The sequence below is a fragment of the Callorhinus ursinus genome, unplaced genomic scaffold (genome assembly GCF_003265705.2).
Source record: "Callorhinus ursinus isolate GAN/ISIS: 27379988/994484 unplaced genomic scaffold, GSC_fseal_2.0 scaffold74, whole genome shotgun sequence".
Classification (NCBI taxonomy): Eukaryota; Metazoa; Chordata; class Mammalia; order Carnivora; family Otariidae; genus Callorhinus; species Callorhinus ursinus.
Window position 1 is genome coordinate 1119393 of NW_027397136.1, and position 18447 is coordinate 1137839.

Sequence of the window (18447 nt, forward strand, 5' to 3'; positions counted from 1 at the left end):
CTCATGTTTGCTGGATGGGAAGTGAAAAATTCTGCCAATGTTTTTTTAGGTATAATAGTGAGAGGAGCTTCTCTCATTTCCACCCTTTGATTCAGAGGGTACATATATTCTGCCTGTGTGAGAGATAGCACTAAATAATGGTCTCTGATTCAAAGCATATACTGCAGCCTGTTAGAAGCTTGAGGGTGCTGTCTTACAATTGATTCTGTAACTGAGTGTTCAGTAAGCCATTCCACCTTTCAATTCAGCCAGCTGCTTCTGGGTGTTGGGGTATTGTGAGAAGATTCCATGGCATGAGCCTATTGCTACTTCCTTTGCTGTAAAATTAGTTCTTTGATCAGACACAATTTTGTGAGGCATTTATCTATCACCCAAGCACCATGAGCCCCCACTCTGACTGGTGGGACACACTGGTGGTTCAGATTCTTAGGAATTAATGTCAATTCAGAGCCTATGTCTACTGATCCCTTAGTAGTCTGGGTATTTCCTTTTCTCCAGTACCCAGCCACTCTAGTAAATGGTTATAGATATCTTCAGGGAAGTCTTAGAGGAATGGTTACTGTATATACTCGTGGCCATTCTGCAGAGTGTCTCTCCTTCAACCAAGGGTCTCTGGATCTGTGAACTGGCTTAGGACTGGAAACTGGATGAGAGGTCATGAGTCTCCATTGCAGTGACTCAAACCAGATCTTTAACCAACAGAACTAGAAGTTCTAGATGCAGGTTGCAAACTTTTTCTGACAAAAACCAAAGAGTAAAAATTTAAACCTTGCAGGCCAAACAGTCTCTGTCACAACTCCTCAACTCTCCTGGTATAGTAGGAAAGCTACCATAGACAATATGTAAACAAATGGGTGTAGTTGTGTTCCAATAAAACTTTAGTTATACAAATAGGTAGAGGGCTGGATTTGGTTCAGAGGTCGTAGTTGACTCTTACCATAGATCTAGCAATATTTTATAGGTGATTTCTTTTATTACTCTATGATCAGTTAACCACCACTTGGCCAAAGCATTCTGATTACCTTTGTTCCTGCTGCCCTTTTAATGTGTTCACCTTGTCAGGCAGTTATATGCTGCCTCTTGGCTTTTGTTACTCTGAAATTCCATTAATCCTGTTGAAATCAGTGTAGCATCCGCTATGGCCATATCTAGTCTACAAATGCGGGTAATTACAGAGTTTAAAAGGATGTAAGTGGTCCTTCACTAATTTATTTCTCAAAATGTTAGTGAAGGGAGGGACTTCTGAGCCTTCTCAAGGGATATGGTTGAGGGGATGGGTATGCATGTTGCACATGATAAATACACATCAACATTCCTATCTTCCTAAGCCTTCGGGTTCCTTCCTCCATATCAGATCATGGCAACTATGGCATCTCACTCTTATTACGCAGAGGACACTACTGAGTCCAAGAGTCAGTTGATCACCTAATAAGATGTCAGAGCCTCTTCTAGCTGCCTAATTTAAAATACAAGATCTGGAATCTCTAGTAAGTGTACCATATAAATTAATTTGGTCTGATATAAAGTTATATTCCGCTCTCCATGCTCTCACTCCCTTAGAATCCACCCACACACACATTCCCCAGGTTTCTGCCAACATATATATTAGACAAGTCTTCTAATTCATTTAGAGTATAAGCCATTTCCTCCTGGGTCATACCGTGTGTCTGAGTCCCTGAAACATGCTGAGATTTGATCTAAGTTGTAGGTCTAGTAGCAACAAGAAGTGATGATAGTGCATCTTGAGGAGAATAAGCATCTCTTTCAAGACATCTGCCCCAGATGAAGTTATCATAGAGTCTTCCAGCAAAGGAAGGCTAGTCGTTATAGTACTGATCTGCTTCTATTTCAACGGGAGGCTCAGAGTGACTTGGAGATTTTAGAATCTCAACTACCCTTGCATCCTATCAGATCTCTCCATTCTAAGTTTCAAGGTCTCATTATTTCTCAATGTTCTAACTTTCACATAAGAAACTTATAAAGGCTGTGAATTCAACTGCTGTTGTAATTCAGCCATTTGCACAGTTAAATTTGTGTCCAATATTGGTTTCACGAAATAAAATATTATATTAGGACTGCCCTTGGAAGCTCTGTGACTCTCAGATTATGATCCTGAGCTTGTTTTTTTCTTCCCATAAGTGCTGCAGTATACTCAGGAAAGTCAGTTCCACACCACAGTGCTTGTCATTACTATTAACAGTAAGTGCAGCAGCCACTTGGGTTCCCAAGGCATTCACTTTAATTAACACTTCATTACGGGTGATAATTTAATTAACTGGGATGTCACTCTATGTCATGGATAACTAGCACCCGGTTTCCCACTGGCAAGGAACTCAGCATTGCCCTCAGATGCAAACACATGACCAAACTCATTCTCAAATCTTGTCTCTGAGAGTCTGTCTCCCCACACCATTCCAATATCAATTCTCTATCAGGGTCCAGTCAGAAGACAGACCCCACACCAGTAATTTGAATAGGAAAAATTTAATATAAAGAATTATAGCGTATAAAAGGGGTTAACTACCAAACTAGAAGAAAAAAAAGCAGCTACTATTTCTAGGGCTGAGGGAGAGTAATTTAGGAAAGAACAAAGAACCTAGAAGAGCTCTCCCCATCACTCACTTCAAGGCTGATTCAGACCGACTTGGAGAGGCATGGCTGCTATAGGATCACACAGCGTGCCAGTGCTAAGGAAACTTGCCAGAGGGCACGGGCCACAACTGGTCCATAAACATGGCCTGTTGGATGGTGGAGAAACTTGGCTGGAGAGCATTAGCAGGCTGGAGCCGGTCTGTAAGGGCTACTGAGATGACCAGTACCAAGCCTCACACATACTGCTCCACTGTCTATGTGCCTAAAAATAGCACACTAAATTGTGAAAGGAAATGCCTTTATTTTGCAATGGCCTTACCATGTCCTTTCAGTGCCCTCTATTGACAAAAACTGTACTGACATTGAGCCAACTGGCAAAGGAGAAATGTTTATAAGGTTGAGCTCCAGTATCACAGAGCAGGGTAAAAAGCATGGGTTTAGTGCTGAGATGCAATAAGTTGATAACTGGCAAAGGGATGAATAAATTTTGTGTGTTTAATGGACAACAGGAAGGTCAGTATAGCTGGAAGTGAGCGAGTGGGACAGAGACAAGGGTGGGAAATGAGGTCTGAGAAGCAGAGAGGTAGATGAGGTCAGACGTTTTAGGCTTTATAGATCATGGTAAAGACTTTGGATTTTAATCCAAGTGTGATGAGAAAGCATTGGACAGTTGAGAGTAGTGATGTGATGTAATCTGACTTATTTAAAAAGGTCAGTTTGTGGATACTTGACTTTAGGCGCAAGAGTGGCGATGAAGAAGGCTCTATCAAGTGCTAGCTAATCCACACTCCATCATCTCTAGGCCACACTCTCTCCTGGGTTCTAACCAGGGTGACCAAATGTCTTTGTTGGACTGGGACAACTGAGGGGCCAAGCCCCTTTGTTCTCAAAAGTTCTAGTTTTAGACAACATACTATATGGCCACCCTAGTTTTGACATATCTCAAATTCTCTCCTTTCCTGAAAACAAGCCTGACACTTCAAGATTGTTAGACAGAATTTCTAGAGGTGACTGCCACTCATTGCTATGCTTGGAGAATGCCTGAAGTACAGGCAATTCCTCAAGACCTTCTCCCCTAACACACAAGAGTCTTCTCTTCCTTGGCCTTCTTTCATACTATCAGGTCCCAGCCCATTAGTCTAATTCCTGATGAGTGCTGGCATTCCTCTAACTTAAGATGCTCTGAGAGGACTTGGGGAGAGTCCCATTGACAATAGATTGACTTTGAGGACCACCATACCCTCAAAGGAGTTTTCAGAAGAAGTCTTTCCAGTTTCCTAAAAAGATGTTTAAGATGACAGCCATGTGCAGGAGGTCAAGCCATCTTTCATTTCTCACTGGACCTTCAAACAGAGGCCACATCACCTGCTTTATCTGACTTCATTGCTTCCCTAGCCAAATACGAATTCCTAGGTAGGTGAGGTAGAAGCTTGCCTCATGATGCCTCTGGCTCTTTTACTTAAACCATTACGCTCTTGCACATTTTGTCATACTTTCTCTACCCTTCTCTGTTCTCTCTCTTCAGGGCTGACAACCATTGCTCCCATTTCCCATCAAAACCTGCTGGCAAATCTTTTACTTATACCCTCAGACCTTTGGTTTCCTCTGGGATGTAATGGAGTGAAAGAATCTTAAAATGTTTCCTCTCCCAGGGAAAGTGGTTCACAATGTTTGGTCTAAATAACAACTTGGAGAATTTGCTAAAATGCATATTGATGGGCACCAACCTCCAAGTACCTGATTTGATAGCTTTGGGGCAAGGCCAAGTTTGGGGGTAAAACAAGAATCTGTGTTTTAATCAAGCATCCCAGGTGATTCTGCTGGTTGGTTCAGAAACTATGCTTTGATAATAATTCCCTAAGTTAAAGGGAGGAGACACTAATGCTAGAATTGCATGTGTCAGTTGTGAGAGGAGAAGGCTTTATTGAGTATTAGGAACAATGCCACACGGACAACTACATACAAATATATTAACCCTATTTTCTGATTCCAAAATCATGTCACATGGAACCTCAATGGGGCATCGCTGAAATACGTGGGCTAAATGGTCAACCCATTTGAAGGAGGATTTTGATGTTATTTAAACTGTTCAAGAGTGCCAAGTTCTGCCCTCTCTCTCCCCTGTGGAGATCACAATATACATGTGATTGTAGCCAATTAGAAAATGAGTGTTATTCTATTATTAGCTGGAATAATGTCTAATCACATACAACATAGCGCTCTATGAAGGCTGGATTGAAGCCCATCATTTTGGTTCATGGTCGGTTCAGGGTCTTCTGCCCCTCCCCCAACTTTCTACAGCCTATTCTTGGGCTAGTATACCCATATATGCTGTGAAAAGCAAGAGATTGAGAGACTGCTGAGCCTACTTACCTGGCAAACCATATGGAAACAAAGAGAGCGAAAGATAATAAAGAGGTAAACATTTATAGAAAGAGTACTTAGATCTGCTTACTCTATGGAGGCTGGAAAATTAAAGTACAAGTCAGAGTGTCATGGATGGATACTGATTTTTTTTACCATGTAGTAATCCTTCCCATTAGCAGTTGTGCCCCAATTAATACCTAGTACCTGAACGATGAGATCAATAATCACATCCTCCTTTGGGGGAGAAAGGAAGAAATGGGCAGAAGCAGACCTGATGTAGGAAGAAGGTTTGCAGGCCAGGCCAGACCCAAACAGCTGACACCAAATTATAAAGCAGAAGGGGTGGTGACATGCTCCTATGGCTATGTTTAATTTCTGCTGTGGGCTATGTCTCCCCTCCTTTTACTTCCATTTACTCCAAAACATACAAAATGCAAGGGAGGGTAATTTCATTATAGGGTAAATCCTGAATCTATTCTAGCTGGTTAAAGGTATCATTTGCAGACTTTGGCACTTTCATTATGACTGGATCTGCTGACGTGTTGCAACCTTTTGTGCATGTCCTGGAGGAGGGCTCTCCCAACCTGCTCCAGGAGCTACTCTCTCCAGCCTTTCCACTCCTCTGTTCTCATACAACCTTAGACTCCAGAGCTCAGGGTTTGGGTGGGGGGGGGGGAGGGAGGAGGGAGGCTCTGGAGAAGCGGGGAGGTTGGCTGATGTCCTATAATTCCTAAAATGGACTTTATCATCCATGGGGAGAGGGTGGGAGGGTTTCTCTTGTTATAATTGTGTTCAGCTAAGACACACGGATTTCTGGGACAAATTATTTCTACACAGGGAATTATTCCGGAAGCTTTGTCAGAGCCAGTTTAATAATAAAACAAAACAAAACAAAAGAACCTTGCATTTTATAGTCTTTAAATTACTTTAATATACATAATCTTATCTCCCCCTTCCCTCCTTCTTTTTGCCTCCCCCTTCTTTCCTTCATTTATTCAAAACCAATTTTGTGCCTTTCCAAATACTTGGAGGGGGGAGGGGTTGCTGCTCTTCTATTTTGTGGATTATCCATTCAGTTCCTTCTATCTCCTTGTCAACTTTTGACCATTTTCCTGTTAACCTTTTCATTGGAAGGAAAAGTTGGATAAATTGCTGAAATGAGGTTAGAGATTATCACTGGATTCAGATCTCACATGTTTTTCCCAGCCTCCCTCCCCTTTGGAGGATCTGAGAGGGTAATTTGGCAGTTCAGTGTATTTTTGTAACCTCTAGCTAACAGGAGAAGAGGAGGGATGTGGAAGAGGGAAGATACGATTAAACCAGTGTAGACATTGTTAAGAAATTTATTTGCAATTCTTGTTTTTTGTTTTTTTTGTTTGTTTTTTAAATAACATCATTCCTTAGATAAAAATGCAATCTTACAGGAATATACATAGCGTCTCACACAGAGATGACCCTGAAGCTCTTCTCGAAAGGTTACCCCTTCTAGATTCCTTGGCCTTTCTCGAGGGCGAGAAGGCGCAGCAGGCGAGGCCTTTGACAATGGGATTATTTGGTGATTACAAACTGTACAACAGTATTTACAACAGTAAGACCGTGAAGTCGTGGAGCCTGGAGGAGAAGGTTTGGGGGTGGTTACAGGTGGGGGGATGACAATGGAGGACTGTCCATCTTTCTGCGTTGTGCTGACAGCAAGTGTGATACAGACTGGTTTGGGGGCATGAAGATGGGCCTGAGCAGGAGGACATGAGGAGAGGAGGGAGGAGGGGCTATTTCTGGAGCCTCTGACGTGCACCCAAGTTCTGCTTGGCAGCTCTAGGGTATTAAAATAAAACAAGCAGATTATGAGAGTAATAGATATTCTAGTGTGTCACCAGCTGGGAACCCGCCACTTGTCCAGATTTGTTTATGCCTTTGATAGCCACAGCCTATTTGGTCCTAGACTCTATTCCCACAAGGCTCTGCGAGAACAGCGCATGTTCTGGGCAGGACGGGAAGCGGCTATGGGGTGGTGCATGATCTAGTTGAGAAACTAAGAGATGGATTACAAATTTGGGGGAGTGGGATGCAGCTCGATGCATGGGTGGTGTGAGGTGTGCAAGCAGAAAAGTGCCCATAGCATTTGGGTCACTGGAGTTGCCTTACGAGGGAGCTCTTTGCACAGGGTTGTTTGTTTACAACGGTTGACCCTCCCGTTTTGTTTTTTTTCTTTTAAGCCTTGATGTTGTTTCTCCATGCTGGGAAATCTTAGGGGGAGGGGACTTGGAACAGGAGCCATGACCTGTCCTCTTTTGTTCTTTCTGTGACTCTATAGAAGGGAGCCTTCTCGGTCCCCTCCCAGCTGCAGGCTCAGGAGAGACTTCGTGCAGTGTCTGAGACCTGCAGCCCTCAGCGAGCTTTGGCAGTGACCCACTGCCGAGGCTGGTGCCCGCTCACTCTTTTCTTCCTCATCCCTCTGCTTGTACCTTCGAAGGCTCCACGAACATCAGAACAGGAGTTCTCCAGGCTGAAACTGTGAAAAGGAATCACTCTGTCCATTTCTGTATTTCTTCACATAGAAATTACCCTTCCTTAAAACTTACAACCTCTTCCACCAAGAGACTTCTTTGATAATGACCTAGGGGAAACATTTTTTTATGTATGAGGTACATGAGTGATTTTTAGATGGCAAATTTGTAGTAAATGACTGATTTATGGTAGATTAAATGTCATGCTGCCCTTTCTAGGAATCTTATCAAATCAGAGTAGATTCTGGAAAGTGGGGTGCATGGGATGCCCCCCAAAAGAGAGTACAGCCGTGAAGAAGCCAGCATGTGATCTGAGGGAGAATATTTGACTCTGGTGATGTAACATTTCAAGCTTTTGTTTATCTAGTTTTGTCTTGTTTTCCTTAATTCAGTAGAGACTGAGGGGATTTCTGTGGAAGTCCCAACTCTGACTCTTTCAGTGTTAAATTGATTTGTTCAACTCAGCTCAATATATCCTGCTGGCAATCTCTCTCCCTTTCAGAGACTGATCAAAAGGCTTTTCTAGTATACCGGCGAGCTGAAGAGTCTTTACTACTGCATCTTCTCTGGAGCAAGCCTCTGAAAATCATATGAGGGAAAAGTCTGATTGTAGAAGTAATTGTATTTCTTAATGTAGATAAATAATATTTAGTTCGCAGTAATAATAGGGTCAGATGGCACTATTTCTACTAAGGAAGTTACTCTGCTTCACTCTCCACGTCTCTCTATACAGTGCTCAGCCCTCTGGGAGGACAGTATCATTTGTGCAGAGTTCAACCCCAGCACCAGCCCCTGTCCCTTAAGGAAGTGTGTTTGTGTGTGTGTATGTGTGCACGCCCGTGTGTGCATGCGTGTGTGCATGAGGATGAAAGTGTGTATGTGTATGTGTGGTGTTCAAGTGTCTCCCAACCATGTGGGAGTCTGGCAGAAACCGCCTGTTACATCGGTATCTGGCGTCACAAAGCAAGGTTTCATTGTTTTGAAATTAAAAAAAAAGTTAAAACCAGAACTAGCTTCACAAAGAAACTGTTTAAGAATCTGCACATTGGCTTCCTTTCAACTCTCTGTTCTTCTGACTAGACTGGGGGGAGGAAGGAAAAGTGGGGGCCGGGCAGGAGGCTGGAATAGAGAGAAAGGCTTGGGGAAGGGGAAAAAAACCTCATCCCTGACTGCTGTAGGACACTTCGGTCCCTTGTCTATTTTCCTTGTGTCTCCTCAGAGGGAGCTGATGGGGAATCTGGATGTGGTGACTAAGAGCCTCACCGTGAGTGACATTAGGCCATTAGGCCTTCGTGCCTGCTGACCAACAGGAGCCAGTTGTAGGTGGCATGCCAGCTGGTATGAGGGGAGGGACACCAGCAAAGAGGAAAGGGTGGCAGATACCCCACATCTCGCCAGATAGGTTGATTTGTCTGGTAAAACAATGACTGCAATTTTACTCTCTTTTTCCAAAGTCGATCCTTGAAGCATTATCCTCTCCCCCGTACTGGCCATTGCGTGGATTAACTGGACACTTCTTTCCAGAAAATGGGAACAGAGCATAAAGAGTCAAGACATGCCCTTTGCTTTGCCTGCATTTTCCCTCCAGTTCTCTCTGTGCCAACACTTTCCCCCGACCGGAGCCATGTTTTTTTAAAAAAATGGAACTGGCCTGCCCTCTTATCAGCAAGTGTTTTACTAAATTGGGTCTTAAGTGGGTCCTCTTGAAACCAGATTGCCCTTTTCTGGCCTCTTTGCTGAACAGTTTCTAACTCTTAGACAATGGTATTTCATCTTTTCTAGGTCCCTCAGGATGGAGATGCCATCATCTTCCTTAGCAACATCTATAATTATGGTTGATGAGGCTAAAAACATGACTACCAGGGTTATTCTGTACACCTAAACTAGCTTCTTGTCACATGTCTTGACCTTTAAGAACGATGGAACCCTTTTGATGACTTCCAAACTCCTCATTTTCAGGGTGTTCTTATTTCTCAGGCATTGGAAGGTGTCCTTCTCCTGCGGGCGCCTTGTTATCGAGAGCTGAATGATCAGGAGATGTTCTGGAAGGAAAATGGCTGTGAGAAACTGATAGCGTCAGTCCAGACAAGCCCCCGAGGTTTGGAAGCAGGGTCACAGGATCAAGACAGAGTAAGGAAGCCTGTTCCTTTGTCCTTGGACCTCCCAGTCAAAGTTAGAGGGTGGTGGTGGGGGGACTATAATAGCCTCTGAAGCAGAACAGAGAAAAATTAATGGAACAAGCCAAAATCCAGGAAAACATTCTCCCTTTTTGCCTCAAGACCAAAAAGAAACTTCTAGAAACAGGCAGAAAGGAGACAACTGAAAATCTCTCTGCTTAATATAGCCATGCACATGCCTAATTATTAAAAAGCTAAAGTGTGGAAATACAAGAGTCTGGGCCATTCAGAGGAAAAAATAAATATCGTTTACCAACCCCCAGAACTTACACGGCACTTCTTCAAGTCCCGTTGGTCCTCAGCCATTGACTGCTTTCTGCTGCCACTCAAGGGTTCTCAGAAGATTTAATGGTCATGGGCAAAGTTCTGCTCTAGGTGGAGGGTAGACATCACTTAATACGCTGCGGAGGAGGTTCATGATGTCATGATTGATTTTACCAGTCTGCATGATGACAGGTATCCTATACCAGTCGATCATGAGGTCAGGCCAGAAAGACCCATTACCCCCTACACAGGGAACTCCCATCTGAAACTCCTTTCCTTCCCAGCAGCACAGTGCCAGGTGCCCTTGGCACTGCTGCCATTGTTCTTGCAGGGTGCAAGGCTAGCCGGTCTTCTGACAGAGCTGACTAGAAAGAAGAAGGGACCCTGTAGGTGTGAGTGGTGAAGGACCAGGGGCCACACTTAGGCAGGGCTCTAGGGGTAGTTGGCATGAGCCCAGCCTGTAGCCCATGCCACTGGCCAACGAGATTTGGTGATGCAGAAGACAAGTCCAAAAGGAAAAAAGAAAGCAGCATGAAGGTTGAGGGCGTGCATGTGTTGGGTGTGTGTGGGTGTGTGGATGTGTGTTTGTGTATGTGTGTGTGGTCAATTGAGATTCTAAATTTCTATCCAGGGACCAAATGTACAGCAAAAACCAGATATCAATCCAAAAGGGCTCCCCTCTCCACCATAACATATCTTAGCAGCACAATGGTAGATATCTTGGGAAACCAGACAGAGGACGACACCTAAGTAATTTCTAGAAGGCCTTCATGGCACCGAAAAGGAGCCAAAAAAATCTGGATGGGTTGGGCTTGGAGAAACAGGAAGAAACCCTTCTGCTTCTAGACTGTAAGTTAACCTGGGAGTATCTGGCACGTTTCTCCACTTTTTCATGGATCAGTCCTTGAAAGTGAGACTCATCTTTGCTGGGGAATTGACTTTCCCCGACTTTAATTTCTAGGTTGCTCACATAAGGGCTGAGAGCGCACTGGGCCTGGAAGACATTCACTGGGTAAATCCTGGATGTCTGGGTCCTGTTTTCCCCAAATCACCTCCTTTTCAACCATCATTGTTGAAATCTATTTGGAGGAAACAGCACCGATAGGATGATGCTCTAGGCAGAACGCAACTGGGCACAAGAGACCCTCGCACAGAGTCTCTGGTCCCACTATCACTGTGACCTCCTGATGCGTCCTGCCTGGTCCTGGTCCCCTCCACGGCTGCCACACACACTAGGGTAGGTCTGGAGGAAATCCTGCTCCCGAGTGAGGAAAAGAAGTAAGAGCTGACTTCTGGATGGACAAAGATTTTACCTGGTTGCTGTTCTCTGGCCCCTGCTATCTGAGTTTGGGTAGAGCAGTTGCTGGAGGGAGGATTCCCTGACCTCCAGGCAGCCCGACTCTAGCTCCGGCCTCTCAGTCAGCGCACGCTTTCCTGAGGAAACCACTGAGGAAAGTTTGTGGAAGTGAACAGAAAAGCCAGCCCCCTCTCCCATGGGGGATGCTGATGCTTATGGTGCCGGACTGCCCCTAGACAAAGTCCAAGTCAGAGAACTGGAGCAGAATGGATAGAGTGAAGACAGGACTAAGACATGTCCTGGTCTCTCAAAGCAAGATGTAGTACAAATATACTTATCATATAGTTTTGGAAAAATGGAGGGAAATGGAAGCGAACACAAGATATGCAAAACAGTAAAGTCCAAACCTGTTGGTGGATCGCAGAACAATGATTCACACTGGTGATACCTTTGCTCATTGTACAAATTAAAAGAATATTCGTTCCCTTTCCCCCAACCACATATAGAAAAGCACTTCAGAGTTCAAGGGTAAAGCTTGTCACACTCCAAATACAAAATGATTTACTTACATGCAGCAAAATATACAAGAAGGGAATTCAAAAACAAACTTAATTCAATTCATTATATTCGCTTGGCACAATTGCAATTCAGTTTTAAAAAAATATTTGTAAAATACTGAAACTGACCTGAATTCAAGTATAACAGTTTCTTCAACAGAAACATTATCAATGCAATAAAACATTACACGGAATATATCGAAGCAAAACGCCTTCTTTAGTTTTTCCCTTAAATTTCTCTGTTTTTTTTAAATACAGTTTTAATGCCAACACAACTCACAATTATATTTTTAAAATGAATATTATTGCATTGTTTTTGCATATCTTGTGGGACAGAAAATGCAAAGAGTTACTGATTCCCATTTCAGAAGCAGAGACAGTGGTTTGTTTTTGCTTTCAAATGGCCCCAGATTCAGATCTCCCCACAGTTAGACCAGAAAGGGGGAGCTACACACTCATTCACGCATGGGCGCACTGTGTGGGTGTACATACACACGGACGACAGGTGCCCAGACAGCCCACCACACACACACACACACACACACACACACACACACACACACACACACTCGCAGAGACTCACTCATCCAATCTTCCTCTCTCTGGCACCCACAAATACACCTCGCATTAAAAAGAACCCAACTCAATCACCCATATGTGCAAGACCGTATCAAGTGCATTACCTTTAAATTATAAAACCAAACCAAAAAAATTTTTGTTACTACCTACGGAAATTATAACAAATTATTGCGCATACACAATGGCTGGTAAAACTTGCCTACGGCGGCTCTATTGAACCCACCGTAGAAAAAGAAAACCACAACCGTTTAAATAATACAGTAAAACCAAACCCGATTTACATTTGCAAAAGTGAAAACAGTAAGGTGGGTGTACAAAGCTTTGTAAACACTTCTTCCTCCCCTCCCCCTGGGAAAACAAAATTAAAATAAAACAAAAACCAAAAAAACCCCCGAAAACTGCAACATGCTATCAAGAAAAATGTTAAACCCTAAAACAAAAGAGCGCTCAACAAGAAGCTCAGCACCACCTCGTCTTGTCAAGGGCCGGCTGCCCCTTCCCTGGCAGGCGGTGCCAGTGCCCCCTCGCCCCGATGCAGGCCCAGCCGCTGGGCTGGAGCTCGGTGGGCCTGTGCAGGGACGCTGGTCCTCATGCAGACGGGCGGGGCACGGCGGGGAGCCTGCGCCTTGGAGGCCGAATGCAGCCCTCGCCCTCTGCTCCTTTCCGCTCCCGAGCTCCTCTGCCTCGGGCTGCACCTCGTCCCTCTGGGGGACGGGGCTGTGTCCTCGCTGCAGTCACACCCCTGCTTCCTTCTGCAAATCCACAGGGCCCCGGCTCTATGGAGACAGTGAGGCTCATACAGAATATGTGCAAAATGATTTTTTTTTTTTTTTTTTTTTTTTACAAGCAAAGTTGAAAGACACCCGTTTGACATGGGGTCCTTTTGGTGAGGGCTACCGCAGGAAGCTGAGGTTCTCTTTCATGCCCGGAGGTGAGGGCAGGTGTCTCTTCTCTTGCTCTCCCTCGCTGATTCTTCCACTCCTCCTCACCACTCTACCTCTGTGGACACAATACAAACTGGGGTTGCTGCCTTCCTTCCCCCCGGAAAACGGACTCTGCACACCACCCAACTCTGCGTCTTGTCCCAACGAAATGAATGAAGACGCTGTTCCGGTTAACTCCAGGTCACGAGAACAGTGAGGCACTTCTGAAACGAACCCATTAGGAACATTGAAACAAATAAAAAACCCAGCGTCTCCCCAGCCCTAGCGACTACAGGCTGCCGGGGTGGGCTCTGCTGTCCTGGCGCTCCTCCTCGCTCCTCCGACACGCCCGAGCCGCGGCGCAGCTCTCGCCCTCTTGGCCCCCTGCTCTGTCCTGCCCCGGGTCCCTGCAGTTAACAAAAGGTAGTAGGGTGCCGTTGGGGCTCTGCTGGGCGCCCCCACTGAGGATGTTGTCGGCGGCGTTCTCCATCTCCTCTATGGTCATGTCACAGGCATCAGCCAGCTCCTGGGTTGTGACCTCGATAAACTTGGGATCTTGAGCAAACTGCCCCAGTCCTTCTGAAATCAAGACCTGAAGTGGGGAGGGAGGGCCATAAAGAAGAACCAAAGAGGAACATTATTCCTGGAGGTCAACTCTTCCCTTTAGGGCTGGAGCAAGGGGCCTGGGCCTGGTAACTTCGGGAAGTGTGTGTGTGTGTGTGTGTGTGTGCGCGCGTGCGTGTGCGCGTGTGAGCATGTGGGCATGCTGGGAGGGGTGCTCCCAGGAAAGGAGCTGACCCGGAGCATTGCCCAAAGGCATCAGGGATGTGTAGGCTGGAGGAGAGCTGTTTTGGCTGGGATACTCAAAAACTGTTGTCGAACACCTGAAAACTTGGCTCGCAGAGGGGCCGCGGGGTGCTGCTGTACCGCGGTCCAGGCAGAACCTGGCCTGCCCTGTCTTTTCTCCTCCCTGGCACCCGTAGGTGCCCCCCTGTTATTCTTGCCCAGAAACCTTCACTCTCCTTTGGGGAAACTGTTAAACTTGTGCCCCTTGCCCACTGCTGGCTGGCTGCCTTCGTGGGGGTGAGGATCCTGGCGTAGGATGTGTGCAAAACGCCAGGTCTGCACCTGCCTCTGCTTCAGCTCCAAAGGGCCAGAAGGCGGTCCCAGGGCTGCTCCCTCCTTCCTAGAGGCCGCTTTAGTGACTGGCTTTGGGGAAACCAGCTGCTGAGCCAAGGACAGGGGATTAATAGTGAAGCCTGAATGCCTTTCTCCCAGGTCTGTTTGCCCTGCTCCCATCACTCTTTATTTCCTGTCCTGCTTAAATTTTCTTCAGAGCTCCAGCGATGGCGGGCTCACTCCTTTATAGGAAAGCCCTCCTCATTTTGGGAAAGCTCTGTTGGAAAGGTCTTCCTCATGTAACCTGAAATCTGCCTGCCTGTCAGTTTGATCTGCCGCTCCAGTCCTGCACTCGAGACCCCCTGCCCAGGACATGAGGGACCTTACAGTTGGAGATGCCCATTGTGGCCTCCTAAGCCTCCCCCTTTCTTGGTTTGCTTCCCTAACTCCCTTGACCAGTGCTCATATGAGATAGCTTCTAGGGACCTCACCAATCCCTTGCCATGTCCCTTTGGGCTTGTTCCAGTTTGTCAAAGTCCCCTAAAATGTGGTGCCAGGATCACACTAGATGCTCTGGCCAGGGCAGAGGATAGAGGACCTGGAAGCACTCTTGTTCTAGAATAGTGATTCTCAACCCTGGCTGTGCATTAGAATCATCGCAGGGCTTTAAAGAATACCCATTTACTGTGTCCTAGGTTTCCAAAGCTCCCCAGGTTATTCTAATGCGCCCCAGGCTCGAGTCCCACAGATCCTGACTTTCTATGTGTGCAAACACAGCCCAGGCTCACCCCTACATCTAGAGCAGTCAGAGCTCCCCTCTGGCTGTACCGCGGAGCCCCGGGCCCTGGGGGGCGTTCTCTGGCCTGTGGCAGGGATATGCTACTCAGTCCTTTCTCCCTCTGCGGCAGGCCCTGCCCAAGCAGAAGCCTCTAGCGTCTTGTGTGATCACAGTTCTCTGCACACCATGCCCTCCTCCCCGGGAGTGCGGGTCTTTCTGGCCAAGAGACTTGACATCCACTCTACTTGGGAAAGGACCAGGGACTCCTGTCTCAGTTCCTCATGCGAAGTCCCTGGGCTGCCCTTGGCTTTTCCCTCCCCAGCGTGCCGTGTGGCCCAGGGTCACTTTACCGCTTCCACCAAGCTGCTGGCACTGCCGTGGAACTGCCTGCCCCGGGCCCCAGCCTGGCTGGGCACAGTGAGGGACACCGGCCGGGCTCTCCGGATGGCGCTGCTGCCCCCAGCGCAAGGCGTGGGCTCCCCGGACCAGGAGCCGCAGTGGATGGATGGGAAGCTGCTGTTGAGTTTCTCGCTGGACTCGGCCCCCTCCAGCCGCAGGGTGGGGATCGGCTGTGGGGGCCAGCCTCGGCTGCCCGGTGTGGCTGGGGGGGTGGCGCACGGCCTGGGGAACGTGCTGGGGGAATGGCTTCTCTGCAGGAGGGGGCTCAGGCCCGCCACTGCCAATGCCTGTGGACACACAAGGAGCTCGAGTTACTGGGAGAGGCGGGCCTCTGCTTCCTCAGCAGCTCCCGCTCTCAGCTAGTCCCACCCACCTGGGGCCCACGCCCGTCAGCCCACTGGCTCCGACCTCATCGAGACCCTGGGTTAGCTTCTGCCACCCTAAGATAGATTTTGTGATCGTGCCAGTCTGAAGGACTCGCTTTCTCCTCTAAGTTCAGAAAGCTGTGACGGAGTGGAATCAAGAGCGTCCCCTTCTTATCACCGGCCCTATCGTCGGGCAGCTGAGAATCCTCTGGCTTTTGGTTTTCTCATCAGTAGTTTAGAAAGAATGCTGCCCTCATCATCTGTAAAACCAGGACACTAATGCCCTCTATTTCCCTATCTTGTGGGGTTGACATGAGATCCAAGTGAAATAAAGCCTGTGAAGAAGTATACTGTGCACCACAAAGATCTAGACAGAACCAGTATTTAGTTTTAATTTTTACAGTTAATCAGGCCATGAATCATGTCCAGCTGATCCTTAGCTCAGGTCATCTCTGAACTGTTGTTCAAATCTTTTTTTTGTTTTTTGTTTTTTTAAATTAAAAAAAAATTTTTTTTTACTGTTGTTCAAATCTTGCACTGTATTGTGATTAAACTTTTTACATGTTGTGTCTTCTGGCCCCCACTATGCTTGAGAATCCTGCGGCTGGGGCCTGACCCTCATGTCAAGTACCACAACGACCCGCTCTGAGCTGGTGTCCATGGAGAGTGGCATTGCGCAGTGGGAGAGCCCAGCAGAGAGGCAGAGGGAAGGGAAAGCTGCAGCCTGGGTTGGGCGGCAGTGGAAAGGCATGGAGGGGCAAGTGTAAATAAAGAAGAGGTTCTTTCCCGTAGCATGATAAGAATACATGGGTGAAATGGACTTCTAGAAATCTTTAAAAATAGCACACACAGTGTCTGCCCGCCCCCAACCAGCCTGCTAGTCTCTTCTGCCCACAGCTCTGGACGGTCCCCAGCCTGGGGTCCCTGGTTCCCTGGAGATCTGAGGGAAGTGTAAGGCTCTGCTCAATACTCCAGAAAGCCCCCTGGAAATCATCTGTATGCTGGCAATGCCACACAGGCTAAGCAAAACGGTGAGTACTGTGAGCTGAAATAATATCAACTTGGCTGAGCCGCACTGGCCATCTTATGCACATTATAAGCTTTGATTGGCAGATGAGTGCCCTTGGGTATTAAAAAAACCCATTTAACGCATAGGCTTGTGGTGAGGGAGTATATACTTAGAGAGGAAAAAAGTTTGGGAAATTTGGGCCCTAATTTGCCTAGAGGTAAGGGACTGGCCTTTGATTCTTTGAGGCTTCCATTAGTTCTAAGATACTGAGAACATGTTGGATACTGATGTCTTGGATTTCACTGGCTCAGCTGGAGTCAGCCATGCCAAGAGATATTTCAATTATCGAATCTTCTGAACCTGTTGTCCTTGGACATCAGTCTCTACTCTTGATCATGTTGCTGGCAGATTCTTTAATCATTTCTATATTTCGGGGGATGGGCTTGTGTGCAACTAGATCTCCAGGTATCTTGCAGCTCTAGGTATGATTACGTCTGCCCGAGTGATCTGTGGTGTAAGCCGTTGTCTGTGGAGGGAACATCAGTGCCATTGTAGGAAGGTCAGGCAGAATCCTGGAGCTGCTGATCCTTCTGAACCATGTGAGGAGCTCCTGCTCACCAGTATTTCCTAGGTGTCTCTCCACCCCCCGGGGAAACGACAGACCTTGTTAAGGTTCTCACTTGCATGGATGAGCCCCCTCATGTGGGGCTGTTAGGGCCAGGGGCTAGGGCTATCAGTGGTCCAAGACAGGAGGACTGAGTGGGGTCTTGGGATTTGCCATAATCACGGGGGTTGTGTAGCCTGCGGGGTGCTGGCCAGTGATGCCTCCTAAAGCCTCGGCTACCTGATGATGAACCAGATGCAAGGGCAGGACTGTCTTCTGAGAGACGTCTCCCCCTTGATTCTTCTGTCGCTTCAGACATTCCAGGTGGAAGGAGGCCCTTCGACCTGCAAAGCCAGCCAAAGAACTGTGATCAGCGCAGGGAAAAGGGACTGAGGTCTGCGAGCCTCAGACCATGGGGGGGGTGCAAGGAGCCGCGTGAGTGGCCCCGGAGTCAATACTTCCCTACCGTTCGCCTCTCATAAGACGTAGCATATGGCCAAATCCCACCCCCGCAAGCCCTGGCTTTGGAATCCCGTCTCATTGCTCTGGAAATCTGCCCAGCCCCTGCATGGGGCTGTCTGAGCCAGTCACTCGAGTGCCTGACCGGCCACGTCTGAAGAAAGAGAGAGGTGAGTATTTACCTAGTGAGGCAGAGCGGAGGAAACCCCTCTTTGGAGATTGCTGGATGCCTCTCTTGTCCCCCTCAGGTGGTGTTAATTGCCGATTTTCATCGTCCTGATAGGAGAGCCTGGAACAGAGAACTCCTGGTGCTTATTCTGCGAGCTGGGAAGTGCCACCCCATACGGAGAGCTGCCACCCCCTGAAGGCAGTTTGCTTTTTTTCCCTAGTGAAGGGAACCCCTGCTTTGTGCTTTCGTAAAGATTCGGGGAGCAGGCAACAGGAACTCGCC

The 18447-nt window shown here is 47.1% G+C and overlaps 1 protein-coding gene and 1 pseudogene across 1 annotated transcript in view; one reads left to right on the forward strand and one right to left on the reverse strand.

Annotated features, from left to right (window-relative positions):
• Positions 1-18447, forward strand: part of LOC112808622 (thymocyte nuclear protein 1 pseudogene) — a 34201-nt pseudogene that overhangs the window by 13176 nt on the left and 2578 nt on the right.
• CACNA1C (calcium voltage-gated channel subunit alpha1 C) overlaps positions 6293-18447 on the reverse strand; it is a 649850-nt gene continuing 637695 nt past the window's right edge. The window contains exons 46-49 of the mRNA XM_073887000.1: positions 18179-18285; positions 17778-17881; positions 15511-15846; positions 6293-13855 (exon numbers count right to left, since the gene is read on the reverse strand). Coding sequence (XP_073743101.1) covers positions 13553-13855; positions 15511-15846; positions 17778-17881; positions 18179-18285 — 850 coding nt within the window. The 3' untranslated portion in view covers positions 6293-13552. The remainder of the gene's footprint in view (positions 13856-15510; positions 15847-17777; positions 17882-18178; positions 18286-18447) is intronic.